The following is a 23,304-nucleotide window of genomic DNA, read 5'->3' as shown; positions in this document are numbered from 1 at the left end:
AAAAAAAAAAAAAAAAAAAAAAAAAAAAAAAAAAAAAGAAAATAAAAATGAGGATAAATAAACTGATAAGCAAAAAAAAATAGTGTACCACTTTATAAGGAAGAAAATATAAAACATTTAAGGTAAATATCTTACTGGACTATCGATAATCTAGACCAGTGCTGTTCAATAGAAATTTGATGTGAGCCAAATTTGTATTTTTTATTTCTTTGGTAGTCTCATTATGAAAAGTAAAAAGAAACAGGTGAAATTAACTTTGGTAATATATTTTATTTTACCCTATAAACCTAAAATATTACCATTTCAATATGTAATCAAATAGAAAATATTAATGAAATAGTTTATGTTTTCTTGCTCTTTTTTTGTGCCAAGTCCTCAACATTGAGAATGTATTTTATTCTGCCTCAAAAACAACAAAAAAGAGAATATATTTTATACTTTTGGCACATCTTGATTTGGATATTAAGTTTTCATTGGAAATCCCAGATCTGTATTTTGATTTCACAAAGTGTATAGTTGAAAAAGGGGAATAACATGCCCAACTTGTTCCAAACATATTAAAAAGTCTTCCAATAACTGACTCAAGCATCGATTTTAAAAATTAAATTAATTAAAATAAAGTTAAATTAAAAGTCCAGCTCCTCAGTCGCACTAGCCACATGTGGCTAATAGTTGCCGTATCGGGCAGCTCTGCTCTACATTGGCAGTTTGTGGGTAGAAATTCCGTAGGTAATCAATAAAAAGTGGAAATACAAACATCACCTGGAGAGACTGGGATTAAATAATTTATGGAGACTAGAAGGCCACAGTTGGGGCAGTGGGGCCACAGGAGGGTCAGTGTCACCCCAGCTTCCACGTCCCTGCTGGATTCATCCCCATAGGAGGAGACCAGGGATCATGCCTTCATCCCAGCTTGAAGTCTGAGCATCACATTGACTCTGGTTGACGAGTGTGACGGTTGGCGCCATTTATCCCACTGGGTGTGTCTTCTCTTGACCTGTGATTGTCCTTCCTTCTTTCCAACTCCCCAATAAATCTGAGATTAACCCTAAATAAGATTTTAGTGTCTATGTTCCCTATTCCTCACCATTTCATAGTCTCATAATCTTGGCTTTAACTGAGAAAACCCAGGTAATACATTGCACTCTGGGTACGGTTCTTCAAGACATAGGTGACGCTTGAACTCAAGCATCAGGATATTAAGGGGAAAATATGAATTGAAATGAAACCCACAGATTGTCAAAATGGACTGTGCTATGACTTGCAAAGCGGATACACTGTACCAAAACATTACGTCCATCGGAGACTATCCAGGCCCAGTCTTTTAACATCACTTAGTTCAGACCCATATGTTTCAAGATAGCATACCAGATAAACAGATTGAAGAGTCTCTGTATTCAGATGTTCTAAACATATGACCATTTACTGTTTTAGCAATTCTCTGGTTTACAAGCTCTGACCAATCTCAGGCAGCACTACCCTATGACTAACTCCAGCCCTCAAACTATTAATACTCTGTCCTTAGTTCATCCTTTTCGAGACTTCCCGTGGTTCCTTATGGCTGCTGTCTTCCTTGTTGCAGGAAGTAATAAATAAACGTATCTCTGTTGGCTCCCAATGTGTCCTGGTGATCTGTGGCCGATGGACATCAAATTAGCTTTCCAACTGCCATGTTCCTCCTGAAGTGCCCCACAGCCTCTGAGCACACTTCTGCTGGACCCTTTCTGATAATAACAAATGCCTTAAATATCGTAGTTCTATTCAAACCAAGAACAATCACATTGAACGATTCTCATTGTATTACAGGTAGCATGTACACTATTCCATCTGAGGATATTTAATTCGTTTAAAACAGGACCAAGAATGGTGAGTGAACATCTCTATTGGCAAGTCAGACAACTCATCAGGTGACCTATGGCCTTCTGAGAAGGGAGACTGTTCCCTGGTTTTCTTCATAGGTAGACGGGTAGTCCACTGTGAGTTCACCTCTCCAGCCCTCTTGCCCTTATTCTTTTTTGCTTTTTGTCCCATCTGAGATTCTCTTAGGCACTTAATTGAACAAGGTTAATCCTTTATTCAAAAAACATTGAGGACCTAAAAAATGTGCCCAACTTGGAAGCAACTTGCATCCCGTGGATCTTGGTAGTAGTAATTTCACTGGTCCAGTGCTGCCAATACTTAATTGTTGTGTGTTAAAAACTGCAAGCTAGTCGAGGAAGTAGAGGCTGTTAATGTAGGTAAACCAGTGCTTCTCAATCCATTTATCCTGCTGAGAATGAAGTATGGATGAGAGGAGATACTGACCTTTCTTCTCACCTCAGTGCTGATTCTCAAACTTAAGTGTACATCAGAATCCCATGAAGAGCTTCTTAAACATGAACTATCGGGCCCTGCTCCCAGAGTTTTACTCAGTAGTTCTGGGTTGGGTCCACAGAGCCTGCATTTTTAGCAAGTTTCCAGGTGACCCTGATGTTTCTGGTCCAGGGAACACACATTGAGAACCACTGCCGTGGAGTGTGTGGAGCACCCAAACTAGTTGTCTGTATCTGTGAACAGCCCCAAACCTTATCTCAGTATATACCAAACAAATTCTTTAACTTTATACACGTTTCACGATGGGGAAGATGTTGACTCTATACTGCCGAAATTTAGGAATCTTGGCTGTATCTTGGAGAAAAGGAGAAAGCTGCATGAAAAAAATGGGATTGAAGTAGTTTTGCGTTGAAGTGCAAAAAATGGTGTTATGTTTAAATATTTGTCTGAGAAAACCTTTGAGAAGTATGGAAAGAAACATGCCTTTTATTATAGCAGGAGTATGGGGTTAAGGGAGGAAAACCAAGAGACTGAAGTTGAAAGTTTAGTGAGAAAAAGTAAAAGAGATTCCTGTTTCTGTAGACTACATTCTGTAAAGCAGAAGGTATGTCTTCTGTACTAGTTTTCTATTAATGTGTAAAAGTTGCCAAAAAAGTATTGGCTTAAAGCAACACACGCTTATTATCTCATAATCTCCATGGGTTGGGATTTTAGCATGAGTTAACTGGGTCCTCTGCTCAGGGGCTCACCAGGGTAAAATACAGGTGTTGGCCAGGGCCTTAAACTCATCTGAGGCTCTAGGTTCTTTTCCAGGCTAATTCAGGTCGTTGTCAGAATTCAGTTTCTTGCTGGGTCTGAGGCCTCTGTTTTCTTGCTGACTGATGGTTAGGGGTTGCTTTCGGCTCCTGGAGACCACGCTGATGTCCTACCTGTGTGGCCCTCTCAAAAATGGCAGCTACTTCTTCAGAGACAGCAGGAGAATCTCTTTTCTGCCATGATAAAGTCTTATAAAGTGTCACATAATCACCTTGCTCAAATAACAAACCTAATCAAGGTATTGACTGCCACATCCAATTCAAAGGTGCCGTCTGCACTCAAGGGGAGGGTATTTGGCAGGCTGTATATACAAGGGTGTAGGAATCTCGGGACCATCTTTTACCGGGAGCTGGGAGATGGTGGAGTTGAAGGTTTAAGTAGGGTATCCATGGGTCAAAACAGCTCCCCTGTAGAATGGGAAAGAAAGCTAAGAAAATCCAGAAGCCCCATGAAGCAATGTTAGATTCCCATTTGAAGCTTCATGCTATGACTATTTAATGCTCCAGTCCAGAAATCTGTGTGGCTTTTCTCCAGTGGAACCCAGCATCCAGGTGAAGTCAGTAGGAAGGTTAGCACATTGTTTGATTCAGGGTTGCAGTTTTCCCGGATGTGTGTAACTTACAGGCCACCAGTCAATGTTGTCTATGATATGACCTAGAGAACTAATGGAAGGATTGGCTTATGGGGTCTAAACTGAGTAGGTAAATACAAGAAGCAGGAATGGTGGGGAGGGAGAACAGTTCTGAAAACACCATGTCTTTGGACAGATAGGTGAGGTGTCTGAAGTAAAGATTTCATAAGGAAATAATTCTTGATGATGACACAGTTCTTAGCATGACCACAGAAGAGGACAGCTGAAATGAACTATAAAGATCATTTGGGATTAAATTGAGATGTTTGGTGGAACATTTAAAAGGACCCTAAATCAGATTTCTAGAATCACTGTAGGACTTTGGGTGGAAAGGAAAAGCATAAGCAGGTGCTGTGGCTATCAATAAATTAGGTCAATAACTGATATTGACAAGGGTTTGCAGAGGGTGGAAGAGTCACTCACTACAGTCTCAAAAAAAAAAAAAATCACAATTTTACACAAGCGGAGGAAAGACGTTATGGTGTCGGAGTATCCCTGGGGAACATGTTGCAAGATGACCCACTCTCCTATCTGGGTGCTCAGAGCCTTCCCCAAAGCTAACCTCTTTTGATCTCTCCTTTCCATAGTAGGCTGGGTATAGGGGGGAGATATTATTCTCTTTTGTTCATTTTGACTACTTATCTTCAGTAAGTGCATCTATTTTCATAACTAGCCTCATGTGCAACATGTGGAAAAGTCACAGAAGTGCACGTCACGTTTACTAAGTCTTGCCTTTTCTCCTCAACTAGACTGTGAACCTCTTAATTTTCTTTGATATTCTCCCCAATTTAACCTACATGGCAGTATTTCTCAAATGCAAGGTCAAGACCCAGTAGATGGCTGAGAAATCTATTGAATGCATTGAGATCAACATTTTTTTTCAGTAAAAGAGAAGAAGATAACAGAAGAGTATACATTTATATTTTGTTATGTAAAATTTTCATTTTTGCCATATATAAAATATACAAACACAAATATATGAAAACAAATATATAAGCACAAACATACACTATATATGTATACTATACAGACACATATATATGTATATGTATATAAATGAAAGATACACTCATCCACATCGATGTGCTGGATTGCAAGGTAAAATACACTTACTGTGATGTGGTCAAAAAATTATGAAACACATTGCTTCTTGATATGGAACATATGCTAGGTGTTCACCACTGGCCAACTAGACATGTAAGATGAATGAACAATAGAATTGGACAATTTCAAGAACTTATGAACCAAAGATCGAAAGATACCCACATTCACACACATAGAGTAAGAGAAAGAGAGTCTGGGTGGGTGACTCTGTGTTGGCCTCTGAATGTGAGGCTGCGCTAAATCCTTTCATCGTGACTCTAAGAGAGCAACCCTGCATGTCACAGGAAGCTTTGTTAAAACATTCTTTAACGGCACATCTCTTATAAGCAAGATTCAAAACATCCCTGCCTACAGAGAGGGAAAGAATGAAAACATTTCTGAGAGTTTTCCTGTATAACAAGTCCCCTGCCCTGCAGCGAGGTCTGTATGAGAGTATAACTGGAGCTTCACGGGGAAGAGTAGACCACATTTCCTTGGTAGAGAGAGGTCATGTGTGTAAAAGATTTGAGAATCCCTAAACCCTCTAGGTGGATCTAAAATCCTGCTGAAATCTATTTCTATTCTTTCTGGGCCTACTTGAGGGATCCGGAGTTTTAAGTTAAAAGCTACCTCTTTTAATAAGCAAGGAGAACTCCCAGGTTTAGCATCCTGGAATATGCCGAATAAGTCTGCGACCCTCATCACACATGCTCACATGCTTACGGGTCTGTGTTTTCTAGCTATCAGGGACAGAAAAGGACCAGGCCTGAAAGATTTAGCCAGTAAAGAAACAGGCCTTTTAAAATTCAGTGTATGACCTACAGAGACAGCAAGAAGGTGAGCCAAAGGTGTTGGCTCCCTGTGGTCCTTCCAAGGGTGAAGAGGCAACAAGAAAAGCCAGAGAGCCGCAACATGAGTAACAGACGCTCCTTTCTGCTGAGGAGTCAGCTCCATCCTGCAGACAAGCAGTTTTACAGCCTGCAGCCGTGCTGTAAAGAGGGTAAGATAGAAAGCCTTAGGTCTCATCAGCACTCAGAAGGTGATAAGAAATTATCACCTTCACGAGGTGAGGCCTCCAAGCAGCTCCCTGTAGGTCTTTCACACTTTCATGTCCCAGACGATGAAAAGGAATTCAGTCAAAACTCAGCTCCAGGATGTTATGTGGATACAGGCAAGGTGGCCAGGACATCATGGCAGAGCCACACCCTATACACACGAGGTGTCATCTCAGTACTCCCCATGCTACTGCTCTCCCTGGTCTCCTTGAAATATAACCACCATCTGCCACGCCCACGGTCCCTCTTCTTACCTCACTGGAAATACAAACCAAATTCAAACACCGCCTGCTATGGTTTGGGTAGGGTTTGCTTGACTCCTCCAAACCTCCTGTTGAAATATGATTCTCGGTGTTGGAGGGGTGGCCTCATGGGAGGTGTGTGGGTCACACGAGTGCATCCCTCATGAATGGCTTGGTGCCATCCTCATGGTAATGAGTTTTCACTCTATTAGTTCCTATGAGAGCTGATTGTTAAAAGGAGCCCAGCACCTCTCCGTTCTCTTTCTCTTGCTTCCTTCCTTGCCATGTGATCTCTGCACAGCTGGCTCTCCTTTGCCTTCCTCCATGAGTGGAAGCATCGTGAAGCCCTCACCAGAAGCAGATGCTGGCACCATGCTTTTTGTGCAGCCTACAGAACTGTGAGCTAAATAAACCTCTGTTCTCAATAAATTACCCAGCCTCAACTATTTCTTTACAGCAACACTGAACAGACTGAGACACCGCCCTAGCCCTCTTTACAATTCTCCTCTTAAATGTAACCTATGGATCGGAAACAGAAACTTTTCTTTCTTTTTAAATTTGTAATAGCATTTATCCTATCCAAACTGTTATTGTTAATTATATAAGTAAATATACACTTTTTTTTAATGCTTCCACCAGACACAAGGCTCTAAACCATGAGGGAAAATTGCTGGGTTTGTGTCCATCTTTCTCTGTCCCTGAAAACAGCTTGGTGCTGCTGGATGCACAAGCATGGTGCTGGCATCTGGCAAGGCCCCAGGGAGCTTCACTGATTGCAGAACGTGAAGCAGGAGCAGGCACATCACAGAGCCGGAGCAGGAGAAGAAAAGCTTTTCTCAATAACAGAAGCTTCCTCCTAATAGAGGAAAACACCACATCTGAATGTTCTGGAAATGAAAAATCCCTGTTAGAATGTACAGCATTCTCACATTCCCTACAGGTAAGAAACGTAACACCTCAGGACTGAGCCTCAAGAGAAACACATGTTCACCCAAGTATTGCTGCCTACTTAATGGGTGGCACTAGAAGGCAATGACTGTTTTAAGCCTGTTTCCGTAACTGTAAATGGAGGCACAAAGCTGTCTTTAACGTGTGTGATACCCTATTATTATGAACTTCCCTGACAACAATCATGAATAAGGCTGATTCCAAGAAGGGAGAATGAGACAAAGGGATACCTAGGGATGATTTCTGAAGCATTATTTTCTGCAGATAAAAACCTAAGTTTCAGATTAAAATAATGCAATTGCTATCAAAATCCCTATGGTAACTTTTTTTTTTTTTTTTTTTTTTTTGCAGAAATATAAAAACCTAATCTAAAATCCATATGGAATTTCAAATGACCCCGAAGAGTCAAAACAATCTTGAAAAAGGACTAAGTTGGAGATCTCTCATTTCCTGATGTCAAAACTTAGTAAAAAACTGCAATAATCAATGTGTGGCACTGCCATAATGACAGATATATAGACCAATGGAATAGGATAGAGAGTCCGGTACAATTGTGTACATGGTCAATTGATTTTTGACAATAATATAAAGAGTATTCAATGGGAAAAGAATAGTCTTTACAACAAATGGCATGAAGAAAACTGGATATCTGTCTGCAAAGGAATGAAGCTGAACCTTTACTTTACCTCATGTACAAAAATTGACTCAACATGGATCAATGACCTAAACATAAGAGCTAAAATGATAAACCTTTTAGAAGAAAACATAGAGAGAGGCTGGGTGCGGTGGCTCACACCTGTAATCCCAGCACTTTGAGAGGCTGAGGTGGGTGGATCATGAGGGCAAGAGATCGAGACCATCCTGGCTAACACAGTGAAACCCCGTTTCTACTAAAAATACAAAAATTAGCCGGGCGTGGTGGCGTGTGCCTGTAGTCCCAGCTACTCGGGAGGCTGAGGCAGGAGAATTGCTTGAACCCTGGAGGTGGAGCTTGCAGTGAGCCGAGATCGTGCCACTGCACTCCAGCCTGGGCGACAGAGTGAGACTCCATCTCAGAATAAAACAAACAAAAAACAAAACAAACAAATGAACAAACACATAGGGAGAAATCTTCATAACATTAGCTTTGGCAATGAGTTCTGGCGCATGACACCAAATATACAGACAACAAAAGAAAAAATAGATAAATTGGACTTCATCAAAATTGAAAACATTTGTGCATCAGAAAACATTATTGTCAGAGTAAAAAGAAAACCCATGGAATAGGAGAAAGTATTTGCCTGTAATATATCAGGATTAATATCTATAATATGTAAATAAGTTCAACTCAGCAACCACAACAATAAAACAACCTAATTAAAAATGGGTGAAGGACCTGAATAGATATTTCTGCAAAGATGTGTAAGAATAAATACACGAAGAGATGCTCATCATTAATCATCAGGGAAATGCAAATCAAAACCACAACGAGATACTACTCATTGGATGACTCTTCAAAAAAATAGAAAATAACAAATGTTGTCAAGGATGTGGAGAAATTGGAACCTTTGTGCATTGCTAGTGGAAAAGTGAAATGGTACACCTACTGTAGAAAACAGTTAGCCAGCTCCTCAAACAGTTAACATAGAATTACCATATCATGTAGCAATTCCAGTTTTGGCTATATACCCCAAGGAACTGAAAGCAGGAATTCAAACACATATGTGTATGCTAATGTTCACAGTAGCATTACTCACAATAGCTAAAAGGTTGAAACAAGCCAAATATCCATCCATGGATGAAAGGATAAATGAAATGTGGTATATACATACAATGACATATTATTTTGCCTTAAGAAAGAGTGAAATGCTAGTATATGCCACAACATGAATGAACCTTGAAAACTTTATGCTAAGTGAACTAAACCAGACACAAAAGGACAAATATTATAGAATTCCATTTATATAATCTATCTAGAGTAGTCAAATTCACAGAGACAAAAAGTCGAACGGTGGTTGCCAGGGGCTAGCGAGTGAGGGAATCAGGAATTATTGTTTAAGGGGTGGAGATTCTATTTGAACGATGAAGTAGTTCTGGAAATGGATAGTGGTGATAGTTACAACATTTTTGAATATACTTAATGCCACTAAATTGTGCTTGCAATGGTTAAAAGGGTAAATCATATATATTTCACCACGATTTAAAAAAACCTTTTAAATATGTGACAGAGGAGTTTTGAGATAATGTGATAAAGACAGCTCTGTAATGTAGATATGCAAAAATCTATAAATATTAAAAAATTCTCACATAAAAGGCAAATGGTCTAAAAATTGGAGAGCAATGTAGATTTTCTACTTGGAAAAGTTCCCAACCCTTCTGAGAGAAGAGAGATCCACAGTTCCTGTTCCAACACTGGCCAAGAGCCTTCTGTGCATCTTAAGTGATCTAGAACTTAGCCCATATCAGTTTGGCTCCCAACTGATGTTTGATTCACATCCACACAGAATGGAGAGGAGAAAGTCCTGAACCTATTCTCATTGCGACTCACTGATTGAATAAGATAAAGGATCAGTTCTCTAAACTAAACCGAGAGGAATCTGGTATTCACTATTCGCAAAAAAAGAAATAAAAATAAGCTTCCAGGGTTGACTTGACCCATTGACTGGAGGACAGTAAACATCTAGACACCTCTTTCTTTAGAAAGTGTCAGGATATTTTTCTCTTATCTGGTCACTGCCATCTCCACCCCGGAATGTTCATCTTCTGTTGTTCTCCTTGGAAAGCTCATCCAGTTGTAACTCTAGATTGTTCTATTCAATTGCACCTTTTAAATAAAGTATAAAAAAAATACCCGATGTTATACTGCCAATGAAGAGTACATAGCACATATTATGTTTGGGTGGACAGTGGTTGAGTTTTTCTAGGCAGTTGTCTATTCCTAAGACTTTGCAGAAAAGGCATCATTTGCCATTGGACATTTCTTTGGGTACATCCACTTTGCCTTCAAATAAAGGGAAGGTAGATGATTGTGTTGTTATAATAAAATAAACAAGAATGAGATCCTGTGGTAAAACTGGTGCTTGGGTACGATCATGTGAGGAATTTGAGTCTATTCCTGTTGCTTTTGGGTTCTTGGTCATGTAGTCTTTGCTTAAGCCAATGGCTAGAAGGGTTTTTCCTGTTATCATCTAGAATTTTCATGGTTTCAGGTCTCAGATCAATTTAATCTCTATAAATTATACAAACGTATTAAATTGTCACATGTACCCACCAAATATATATATCTATTACATATTAATTTTAAAAATGTATACAGAAAACTTCTGATGAGGATAAAATTAAATAAAGAGCAAGTTTGTAATATGTTAGGGATAAGGTAATTTAATCTTGGTAAGTCTTCTGTAATTGTTCAAGAATTTGTCATTTTTTCCCAGTTTGTCACTATCCCTCCCTCATTTTCTCCTCAGGCAAAAGTATATTCCCTGAAGCTTGAGGTCTGTCCTTAAGTTTTTCCTGAAATTTAGCTTTGTGCTTCCACACTTTACCTTGAAATGTTCCATGTACAAGAGAGCTAGGCTTCGTCATGTCACCTGGCAAATATCACCTAATTACTTGGTTTTTAAATCTTTCCATTTTCATGTTCTATTAAAAGACAAAAAGCAAATGGCCTACATTATAAATTGTACATAGTGGAAATACTATGACATAGTCCTTAAGTGAAGGTCAAGTCTAATCAGGGCCAGCCACTTTTTCCATGTGGACATTAAATTCTCACAGCTACTGATTTTCTTACAGTCCCCACATTGCTTTCTGATGTGTGTTTTCTAGTGCTGTTCATCTACTTTTCAGCAAGGTTTTCCTGGCATTCTACCGCATGAATGATATAGTTATTATTCCCGTGCCTTGAAAGGGGGTCTGCTCTCTATCCATCACTTCTTGGTGTGAAAGGATGTAGGTAAAATTAGGTTCACTGCAAATGCCCAGCAAGGCAAGTGGCTGTGATTTACTCCATGGTTTCAGAAGCTTCGTTTTATATTTGCTTCACATTCTCATTTCCTGGCTTCTGCCTCATGTTGCAAGATGTCTGCTGAAGCTTCAGCCGCCACGACTACACACCAGCCAGCAAGAAAGGCGGGTGATGTCGAGAGGCATGTGATATTACCCTGGCTTCTGAGGAACTGCTGGAAAGCGCAAACCTTTATACCTGTAGTCCACTTGCCAGAGCTTACCTAGCTGCGAGAGTAACTGGGACACCTGTTCTTGTTTTTCGTTTTAACATTTAAATTTTACTTTATTTTAAATGTATTTTTAATTGATATATAAAATTATATGTATTCATCATGTACAGCATAATGTTCTGAAGTATATTAAAATATACATACATTGTGGCATGATTAAATCAAGCTGTTTAACAAATGCATTACCTCACATAGTTATCACTGTTATGATAAAAACACAATGTCTACTTTCTTAGCATTTTTCAAGAATACAATATATTGTCAGTAACGGAAATATATTCTTTACTCCAGGTAATATCTGCTCAGATGAAATTGGAGTACAAAGAAGGTGAGGAATATAAATTATTCTACCATAAAGACACAAGCACCCATATGTTCATTGCAGCACCATTCACAATAGCAAAGACATGGAATCAACCTAAATGCCCATCAACGGTAGACTAAACAAAATACGATACGCCATGGAATACTATGCAGCCATAAAAAAGAATAAGATCATATCCTTTGCAGCAACATGGATGGAGCTGGAGGCCGTTATCCTAAGCAAACTAACACAGGAGCAGAAAACTAAATATTGCATGTTCTCACTTATAAGTGGAAGCTAACCTTTGAGTACATATGGATGCAAAGAAGGGAACAGGAGTGTGGTGGCTGGGAGGAGTAAGCAGCATCTCAACTAGCAGAATAGCTCCAGAATGGGAAGCAGGAAGGTGCAGGAGTAGAGTATTAAGGAGGAGAGTGAAATGAGACAAAGAATGTTGGACTTTGCAGAACTTTGAAGGCAACGAAAAAGTTTGTTTTATCCGAAGAACTATTCAATAACAAATAGTTATTCAATATTTAATAAATGTCTAGTATGTGCCAAGTGCAAGGACAAAAACACCTGCCCTCATGGAGCTTACTTTGTGGTAGGAGAAGACACATGGTAAGCAATGTAAGTTATTAAAATACATCACGTTAGATGGCGATATGTGTTAACAGCAATTAATATGTGTAATGAGAACTGCTAAGGGGATTGCAGGGGACTTTCGGGAGTGGGGTTGCTATATGTAGTTAGATTTGTGTTTTGAGATCCCTCTGGCTACATCTTGGAACATAAGTTGTGAATGTATATGTAGGGGTGGGGCAAGAAAGGGGACAGGGAGGTCTGTTTGAAAATTCCTGCATCGTCCAGGTGAGAATAATTTAGGTATTTTGGGACCACAGTAGTGGTGGCAGTGGTGACCCAGAGGCCATCTTGTGGAGAGGTGAGGCAGGAACTGGTGAGGGACTGGATATGGGTGGTGACAAAGACTCATTGTTCTCGTGTGACAACACTCAGTTACCAGCCCTGGAAGAAGCTCAGGCTTCAGGGTGAGATTATGACTTTGTTTCCTGACATGGTGAATTTGAGGTGCCTTTGAAACATCCAGTGGGAGTACTGAGGTGGCCTTGGGTATGTGGTGAGGAGCTTGGAAGAGACATCTGAGTGGCCTATAGTTATGTATCTCAGGCTTTGGTATCAAATGGTAACTGAAGCCAAGAATGGGAGTGACTAGGGAGTGTAGACTGAGAAGAGAAGTATCTAGCCGCACTGGGTTTTGAGGGCCTTCATCACTTAGTGGGAAAAAGTGCACCAGAAGCAGAAGGAAAACAAGGAACATGGTATTATTGCCCAGGGAAGGAAGATTTTCAAGAAGGAGGAACTAGAAAAAGGAACAACACTGTTGTGATTAGACAAGAAAATGTTCTTTGGATTTAATTGTTCATCCAAAAGTTATTTTTTGATTGACTCGATATGCCAGGAACTCTTCTAGGAGCTGAGAATACATTAAAGACGAAATTCTGTGCTCTCCTGAACTACACATTCTAATACACAAACGGGATTAGAGCAAGATGGTGAGGTGGGGTGGGAATGCTATTTTGGAAAGGGTAATCAGTGCAGGTGTCTTTGATATGGTCACATTTGAACAATTCCTAAACGAAGGCAAGGAGAACGCCATGTAAAAATGTGAGGAAAGCTCCCAGGCATCGGGAACTCAGCACTGAAGGATGCTGAGGTAGGACTGTGCTTGGGAATTTTGAACAAGGGGGCCAGTGTGGCTGGAGCAGAGTGAAGAAAAAGAAGTATGTCAACACAGAAGATTGGAGAAATAGTCAGGTATCAAGGGCTTGGTGGGACCTTTGGCTTTTACAGGGTAAGAAGGGAAGCCCTAAGACATTCAGTGACACAGAGAGGATGGTTTATCGCTGCACTGCCCAGCGGATGGCTGAAGAAAAAGCCTGACTAGAGTTTGTTGAGATGGACAGGGGGAATGATGAGTGGAATCAGATGTTCTGGACACCTCTCTGAAAAAGTAGAAGTGTGGTGGCTTGAGGGGAATCATGTCACTTCCTTGCATGTGGATTTGGGACTCTTCCTCTCATCCCAGAAGGGAATCCTAGAACAGGATCCTGGAGCCATACACACATCCCAGATATGGAAGGTCATGTGAAATAGATGTCTGTCTATCTTCAGACCCAATGCCTATGAGTGACCTCAGATCTCATACGTGTGTCTCTCAGCCCTCTCTCCTGGGTCTCAAGCATTCTTACGGACACCACACTCTCCTATGATCTTCTTCATTGCCCCAGCCACTTCCTTGTTTCTGAGGCTGTAGATGACAGGGTTGAGCAAGGGTGTGAGAACCGTATAGAAGACAGATACAACATCATCCTGGCCAGGAGAGTGGTAGGATGCAGGTAACATGTAGGTGTAGACAAGGGGCCCATAGAAGAGGTTGACTACTGTCAAGTGGGAGGAACAGGTGGCCAGGGCCTTCTGACGCCCCTCCACAGAGCGCATCTGGAGCACAGCCACCAAAATGAAGGCGTAGGAGGTGGTGATGAAGGCAATGGGCACCAAGAGGACCACCACACCTGTCACAAAGAGCACCTGCTTATAGGCCTCTGTGTCTGCACAGGCCAGCATCAGCAGTGAAGGCACTTCGCAGAAGAAGTGGGTGACCTTTCGTGAGCCACAGTAGGGGAACTGCAGGGTTAGCGAGGTCTGGATGGAGGCATTGAGGGACCCTCCCAGCCAGGAGCTCACAACCATGAGCAGGCAGACGCGACGGCTCATAAGCACTGGGTAACGCAGAGGGTTGCAGATGGCTACATAGCGGTCATAGGCCATGAGGGCCAGCAGGAGACACTCTGCAGCTCCCAGGAACATGAAGAAAAACATTTGTGCCCCACAGCCGCCAAAAGAGATGCTTGTCCAATCAAAGAGGAAGGCCACTATCATCTTGGGGACAGTGACTGAAGAAAAGAAGATGTCCAGGAAGGACAGCTGGCTGAGGAGGAAGTACATGGGCTTGTGGAGCTGGGCATCGGCCCAGATCAGGAGGACCATGGTGGCATTGCCAGCCATGGCGAGGATGTAGACCAGCACCACCATGCTGAAGAGGAACAGGTGCATCTGGCTCTCATTAAAAAGTCTAGTGAGGACAAAGCCAGTGGTGGAGGAGTGGTTCCAAGGCCCTCTGCCTGCCTCCTGCCGAGCCTCACTGTGGAGAGGAAAGCGAACCAGCTCACCAGGGGCTCAGATACATTCACTCAGAGACGGAGATGGGGCGAAGATGGCAAAAGGGCAACAACTAGGAAGGTCGGTGAAGAGGCAGCTGAAGTGTTTTGCAATGTCCTTATAAATTTTTTGTAGGGTCAACATTATTTCACAATGAAAAATTATTACAAAAAGCATGGTGTGCAGCCAAAGCAGTACTCAGAGGGAAACTCATAACTCAAAATACATGTGCTAGAAAAGAGAAAAGTGTAAAAACTAGTGATCTAATTTCTGTTTCAAAAAGCTAGGAAAAGAACAACAGCACATTACAACGTCCCATGTTTTTGAAAAATGCATAGTTAACAATATTCTTAACACTTCAACAAACAAACATGTGCACAGGAAAATATTGAAAACAAAACCATTTATTCTTATGCCTAACTTGAGGACTAGATCTACCAATACATGGATTACGTGGTTCGAAGTCCTTACTTGAGCATCCAGTGATCTATTTCTTTGAGAAATAGGTTAGAGCCGCTGGGTACAGTGGCTCACGCCTATAATCCCAGCACTTTGGGAGGCCGAGCCGGGTGGATCACCTGAGGTCGGCAGTTTGAGACCAGCCTGACCAACATGGAGAAACCCCGTCTCTACTAAAAATACAAAATTAGCTGGGCATGGTGGCACATGCCTGTAGTCCCAGCTACTCGGGAGGCTGAGGCAGGAGAATGGCGTGAACCCAGGTGGCGGAGCTTGCAGTGAGCCGAGATGGCGCCACTGCACTCCAGCCTGGGAGACAGAGCGAGACTCCGTCTCAAAAAAACACCAAAAAACAAAAACAGAAAAACCTAAAACAACAACAACAACAAAAGAAATAGGTCAGAGCCTGTGTCTGTTGCTGACGTGTTGCATTTTATTAACTAGTGGAGCTGTGCAGGCATCAGTCTTTGTTACCTTGGCCCTAACAAATTCCAGACTTGGCACCTTTGCTCTTCTGGAATTTTGACACTATGTTCTCATTCGCATACTGTTGTTCTCTTATCTTGATTTCAATAGTTTCATGATAGCTGAGTCCTATTATATTAATTAAGAAAATTTTTAAATAAACTTCTTGATAAAGATTGGGCCTCTTTTAAAATATAAATCTATGGAGTACGTGTTAGGAACACGTAAGCCAGGTCAGTAGTTTCCTTTGGGAGGGATCTGCACCCCTAAAGGGCTCCCTTCTGAAATTATATTTATTCAGGTAAAGTCAAATCTCAAGGAATTATGAGGTAAGCGATGATAGGAAATAAGTCACCCAAAGGCAGTTTTAGGAGCTGAGGATGAGGGACAAATTAGGATTTAAGATTAACGACGCTGCTCCAAGGATGAGGTTGTGCTAGACGTGGTAAAGATCCATCTACCTGGCAAGTTCACTGAGCCAGGAAGCTCTGCGGAAACCCTGGTCCCAGACTCCTGAATCCTAGGGAATGCCTTCAGTTTTAGCTTTTATTTCTGCATATGTCTGATGGCAAATGGCTTAAATGGAGGGATTGGAGGGAAATAAAATGAACTTCCCAGTATGGTATTAAGGAGTTGAGAATATGAGAGAATAATGGAGCTGGTGGATACCACAGGGTCACCGGGACAGAGTGCGAGGGGCAGCAAGTGTCCCAGAGGGACAGCACATCACGGAGGTGACAAGGCTGTATAATCTATGGATTTCTCCATGGGTGCCTGTGCTTTTCGAAGCTCGAGCACCCACTGTTCTGAAGTGTGGTACAAGCTGACACTCACTGACTAGTCTACTGCCCACATCTCACCATTGTAGATGGTCAAAGGTCAAAGGATCTTAGAAACTGGAACTTGCCGGAGGTCACACAGAGAGCAGAGAGAGCTGTGCCAGGAAGTGGCTCTCTCGGTGCTTGTCCTGGTTCTTCTTGCTATGCCAAGGGGCCTCTCTCATCTGTGGCCTTAAACTCCACCATTCTGAGGCTGCTCACAGCAGACACACAGATCCCTTAGATGTGAGTCAGACGTGTTCGGAGTGTGTAGCAGGGTCCACTCCAAAAGCCTGTCTCTGGAGCTGAGCACAGAAATTAATGTGGTTAAACTCAAACTTTTGAGACATGACTTTGAGTGGAGCTAAAATATACACTGCACCTATTTTCTGTATTGTATGATGCGTTGCCATCTTGAGGACTCGTGGACCTGGGGAGGGACTGCACTTCCCAGGGTTAGCTAATTCCTGGAGATGGTGAATACCTTGCTTGTGAGCATGCCTTTGAGAAGCAAATCAACCAATTCCCGAGTCTACAGCCCCACCCGCCTCCTTTTATGAGGTTCCCACAGTCAGGGACACCTTCCTGTGCTCAGTTATGATCCACCAGGTCCAGCTCCTGGGCAATTAGAGACCACCCGTAGAGCCCAGAGCCACCCAAATTATTCACACTTTCCAGTCCTGAGCCTGCTCAGCTGTTTACCCCGACCGTTCCGTTTCTTCCCAGGGAAGACACAGCGAAGGTTTGGTCTCTGTTTCCTGCTCACTCCTTCTGCCTTCCCCGTGTGGCCCTGCGTGGTGTGTGTGCTCCTCCCGGGGACGTGACAAGCCACCGTTTCAATGCCAATCACTTCCCAATCCACTGGCCTTGCCATACACGAATTAAAACGAAGCCTCGGGTACATTTAAAAGCTTTCCTCTAAAGATAGTTTTCTCACATGGCCCCTGTTTTGGTGTCTTGTAAGCACAGTTTATCTTGTTTGGTGTCTCAAATGTTTCAGACCACTGTATTTTACATCTGGAAGGAGCTTAGTCCAATATCTATTTTATTGGTCAGAAGTGACAGCCTTGATCAAAAATCTCTTTTCTAAAGTTTGCTTAATTATTTTGATACTTATTTTTGGTTAACAAATACTTGATCTTCTAGGCCAGGTCCAAAACAACTCGTAACTGTTCTGAAGTGGTTCTTCTCAGCCTCGGCACGGTTGGTATTTTGGAACAGATACTTCCTCACTGTGGGGCACGGTTTTGTGCATTGCAGGACATTTAGCAGCCTGTACCTGACCCTACAGATGCCATGGCAACCCCCTTCAGTTGTAAAAACCAAACATATCTCCAGACATTGCCAGATGCAGGGACACAGTTACCCCCAACTGAGAACCTCTGCAGTAGAAACTTATCATCAGTTACCGTTTTTCCCCTTCCCTCGCTCTCCACCAAAGCAAATGAGAAAGGACAAGAACCCACATGTTTAAAATCTGCGATAATTTGACTCTGACTTGGCTGAATGTTCTTATCCGGTCTTATCCAGTATAAGGCATGTGGTTGAGTACCTGGTCTCCAGAGCCCGCTGCTTGGGTTCAAGCCCCAGCTCCACAGTTTCCCAGCTATGTAACTGGGACAGGCTACTCAGCCTCAGGTTCCTTATTTCAAAAATTATTGGGACTGTTTGGAGCATTAAGTGGTTTTAAATGTAGAGTGCTTAGAGCAGAGTTTGGCCCAAGGAATGTGACATTTTGAGTTCAGCTGCTACTAACATCAGCACTGTTACCACTTTTATAACCTCAGACCTCTGCTCCCCCTCTATAACTTAGGATTATCATGCCCACTTCCCAGGGTTATTGTGAGTGTGGAGTAAGGAAAATGGTGAGATCATGCCTTTTCCAGAGGAGGTATTCAGTGAATGTTAGCTCTCTTATTCCTTCACGTAAGCAAATCAGTTTTGCAAAACCATCAGAGTTAACTCTGGTACTCACCGGCAGGAGCTCCTAGTCCCTCCCACTCGGAGGTTCCCCTTACATGCGCTTCGTATTGTGAAACTTTGCAGGGGGATGCATTTGTTGTAGTGAAGTGAACTCCTCTGTCGCACTCCAGATCTCTCCACCTAAACTGAAAATTACCTGGGACCAGGGACTGTGCCCTTTCTGTTCTATTTCATGACAGATTGTGGTTCATGGTGGCCCTTGGTCAATGCTGGTGGGCCAAAGGAACGTGTGTAGTGGATAGATGAAAGAAGCATATGCTTGCTCAAGAAAACACTGCTATCCCCACACCACCTTCCACCACGGCCATCTGAAGTCGACAACCCTCTGGCTGGTGGGGCTGTGCATGAGTGCCTGCTCCCCGGAATGCGTCCTCGGTTGTCTCAGCACTGCTGATTTATCTTCTCAGGCAGTTTCTCAACATGGCAATGAATGCAGCACGTGCATGTGTGTATGTGTGTCTCAGAATAACATTCAGGGAGATTTATTTCCTTTCACCCTGTTTCCCAGGAGAAACAGATCTATTTTTCTATTCTGTCCACCATACCTAGATCATAAGTGGTACACAACAGGTCTTAAAGAACTACTAGAATGAATGAAAAGTGAAATCCTGGATGCAAATGACACATTTTGTGTTGTGGGCTACATCTAGCCCAAGTTTTTTTTGTTGTGTTTTTATTCTCATTGGTTTTTTGGTACTGATGTGACTTTTTAAATTCCCCTACAGTTTTACATATTTTTTTGTTTTTACACAGCCTTGGTTTTTGCCATCTAAGATAGGCAACTTATGGAGAAGGCCAGTGTTAATTCCAAAAGTATGAATGCTTATGTGCTTTGCTGGGGACTGTGTGTATGATAGTAAAACAATAAATTATATTATCTCATTAAAAATGAGAAGTATCTCATTAAAAATGACAGTAAAAATAATAAATTATATTATCTCATTTTGCTTTAAAAAAGCAAAATTCCAGATCGTTGAAAATTTTAAATGTGGGAAAGTTTGACAGAGGAGAAGTTATGGAATTGTCTTTTTGTGACTTTTCATAATAAGCTTATGGTAATAAGCTAGCTGGGGCTGCATGGATGGGTGGAAGGTTTAAATTATTTCCTATCTCTTATACTTTCCATTGCAGACTCACCTCAGATTGCCCTGATCCACAGTCTCCATGGGCGTCTTGGTCTCTTGTTGACTTTTTTCCTTCTTCCTTATCCTTCCTGGGCTCCAGGCTGTGGCTCAGAGCCTGACGCAGGTCCCTTTGGGGGTCTACGTGAGGGGTCATGAAAGCTGAGGTGTAAAATTTGTCTCTTTTCACACAGGGCACTCCTGAAGGCTCCCCATTTTCCCATAGGGCCCCTTTTTCTGAAGTATACTTTATCCACCTTTACCGCAATGAGGGTGAATTGCTGCCTATTCTTGGTGCTCTTCCAACTTCAGAATGCTGTGATTGCAAAGCTTCTGTCATTGAATTTTGTCCCATATTCCTACCCGCAGAGACTCAGATTGCACAGTCCTGTGTAGCACTTAGGAATTAGTTGTGCTGTTGAGACTTATAGGACACGTGTGCTGGCAGGACATGAATTGCTCAGCCCCAAGCCTTCAAATTACAGATGAGATAATGGCATTTAGAGCAAGGTCTCCAGATTTGCCTGCATATTGGAATGATCTGATGAGTTTCAAAAAGACTAATGCCCGTGCATCACCCCCGAAGTAGTGATTGAATTGATCTGGGATATAGCCTGGTCTTTGGAAGGTTTAAAAGATTTTCAAGTGATTCTACTCTGCAGAAAAATCTGGGAACTGACAACTTAGGGATTTCACAGACAGAGGAAAGACAGATATGCCAACTGCTCACACCCCCAGGGCTCCTTAGGCCAAAGGGTCGTCTCTGGATCGGCAACGCCAGCTACTTGTTCAATGTGCAAATTCTCAGGCTCCACTTTGGACCCGTCAAATCAGAAACTCTTTGGAGGGCTCAGAAGTCTATTCTGACAAACCCTCCGGGTGATCCCATGTTCTCAGCCAGCGGTGATTTTGCTTCCAAGGGGACATTTGTCAATGTCTGAAGATATTTTTGGTTGTCACAATGAGGAGGTGAAGGTAATAATGGTACCAAGTGGGAAGAGGCCAAGGATGCTGTTTAACATCCTACAATGCACAGAACAGGCCCCCACAAAAAAATTAACCAGAACAAAATACCCACAGTGCCAAGATCAGGAAAGCCTACTCTGGACATGCTTGTTTCCTGTGGTAAATCCGATTCTCCCAGACACGGCAGAGTGGTGGGTTCAAACTCATTCTCAGGCAAAGCTCATGCTTATTTTGACAACATTTCAACCGTTCTCCAAAATCTCACATCTCCAAAATTAATGAATAACTAGTCACTAAATCTAGTTAAAATAATTAAACACATTACAGTTAGTATACCTACTTCCATGCCACATAATTTATATGTGCTGCTCAAATAAAACCTACATAGAAACCTCTAAAGAAACAGCATACATACCGACAAGGAAAAAACAGGTGTCTCTCTAGCCCCGCAGACTAAACCCTTGGACAAAGGTCCATGGTTAACGAATGTAAAGTGAGATGGGTTTACTGGGACAAGAACATCCTGGCAGAGGCAGAGGGTGTTGTCTGACTCTAAAAAACTGATTGAGGAAGAGCGTGGCTCTTTAGGATTCTTCACAGCTGGGAGTGGGGTGGTCTGTACTTGTGCAGACACCTGAGGCTCTGTACTTGTACAAGATACATTTTCCAAAACTAAAAGTCAGCGATTCTCTACCTGCCAGCTCCTAAGTATTTTCCAGGTTTTCTGTGCAGGCAGTCAAGTGACGTTAGAAAGAAGACACAATCTAGATTTTAATGAATTCTATATAAGAGCAAGTGTCAAGGTCTGCGATAAAGCTTCTTGTTTCCGGAAAGTGGGGACTGCTCCAAAAATCACCTACATGCTTCCTCAGCTGTAATGCAGTGTATTCAGGGGCTCCAGGGCCCCCGGACTGCTGTTCCAAACCATTATATACACAAAGTACTTAATTGTGGGGCAGGCTTGGGCATAGACAAATCAACACAGCATCATCTTGGTGTCTGGGGAAACTTGGCAATTAGAGACATGGAGGTCCTTTCTTTCCTCCCTCCCTCTCTTTTGTAACATCTATTAAAGTTGGTTTCACTTCTAGCTTTTTGTTTTGGTCCTATTGTTCTAATGAGCTTTTATTCCTTAATTTGAATGGAATCAGAATGAGAAGCAAACGAATATTTCTTATCTCCCATTTTATGTTAGACATGTATGATACTATCTCATCTTATCATGATAATATATAATTGATTACGATTTTATACATGAAGAAACAGAAGTTCAGAAGGTTAACCAGCTTAGTGCCCAAGGTCACCTGCCAAGCAGATGGCAGATCTGAGATGTGAGCCAGGTCTGGGTCACTACAAAGCCTATGGGCTCCCTGGTCTACCATGTAGCCAGTGTGTACGACACCAGCCCTAGATTCATGCTTGGGAATTTAGGTCATGCCAACATGCACAGGTGCCCACAACGTGACTATTTCGTGGTTATATATACACAGGTCTAATAAACTGTCAGTTTGGATTGAGTCAACCAGTTAATTCAGTGAAAACTATGACCTATTTCTTAACAAGATATGCCTAATTGTTTTATAAATAAGTCACATCTTACATTTGAATGGTATAAAAAATTACAAAATGTGGCCCACTTCCAATATCTCATTACTTGATCAGTTCACTCATTCTTTAGGCAACTGTACATAAGATAGGCAAATTTTTATTGCTACTGGGTGAATACACCCAGATCATCAGGATAAGACTGTTGTGCTCTCAGAATTTATAATCTCAATTAACACTCACAGCAATGATGTGAGGTGAATATTGTTATCCTATTTTGCAGAGGTGGAAATTGAGATTCCAAGAGGAAATAATTTTGTCCAGGAACACTAAATTTGAAACCATTAGTGGTTCCCACATCAGCCAAGTATATTCATTTTTTGAACAAATTTTAACATGTTTGGTTGCTGTAGAATTTTTATTCATTCATTCGTATTTGTACTCACTTGATGTTTATTTATTTTTGATACATAATATTTTACATATTTACGGAGCATCTGTGATATCTTGTTGCTTGCATAGGTTTTATAGTGACCAAGTCAGGGTATGTGGGGTATCCATCATCCTGAGTATCATTTGTATGTCTTGGGAATATTTCAGATTCTCTTTTCCAGCTACTTTGAAATGTGTAATACATTGTTGCTGACTATAGTCACCCTACTCTGCTATCAAACATTCGAACTTATATTTAGCTCCCACACATGAGTGAGACATGTGAAATTTGTTTGTGTCTGGCTTATTTCCTTTAACATAATGACCTTCAGTTTCATTCGTGTTGTGGCAAATGACATTATTTCATTCTTTTTTAGGGCTGAATAGTATTTCAATGTCAATACATATTTATTGACCACTGTCCTTATGCTGTGTGATGTTGAACTTCTGACTCTTAGAGCTGCAAGCTGCTTATGGGACACTCTCCTTTTGATTCCATGCAATCTGTTAATAACCATCTTGTTTCTCTTCTCACATTCGTTTACAGAGATCCCTGTGTTCTCCAAGGTTCCAGGTGCCCAAACAATCCTGGAAAATGTGTAAGCCGAAGGCCAGGGAGAAAGAACCTCTTTTCCGCACTGAGCATGGACTTGACCAGGGCTGCCT

At 41.7% G+C, this 23,304-nt stretch overlaps 1 protein-coding gene across 1 annotated transcript; it reads right to left on the bottom strand.

Annotated features, from left to right (window-relative positions):
• Positions 1–13,865: 13,865 nt before the first annotated feature.
• On the bottom strand, positions 13,866–19,740 carry LOC112636272 (olfactory receptor 2Z1-like). The gene is made up of 3 exons (XM_025404894.1): positions 19,712–19,740; positions 16,454–16,579; positions 13,866–14,832 (listed from the first exon to the last, which is right to left on the bottom strand). Exons 1-3 carry the CDS (start codon positions 19,738–19,740, stop codon positions 13,866–13,868), a joined length of 1,122 nt encoding a protein of 373 aa, XP_025260679.1.
• Positions 19,741–23,304: the final 3,564 nt, after the last annotated feature.

The sequence above is a fragment of the Theropithecus gelada genome, chromosome 1 (assembly GCF_003255815.1).
Source record: "Theropithecus gelada isolate Dixy chromosome 1, Tgel_1.0, whole genome shotgun sequence".
Classification (NCBI taxonomy): domain Eukaryota; kingdom Metazoa; phylum Chordata; class Mammalia; order Primates; family Cercopithecidae; genus Theropithecus; species Theropithecus gelada.
The sequence above is the reverse complement of the archived record's forward strand: the minus strand, read 5'-3'. Positions and strand labels throughout refer to the sequence as shown.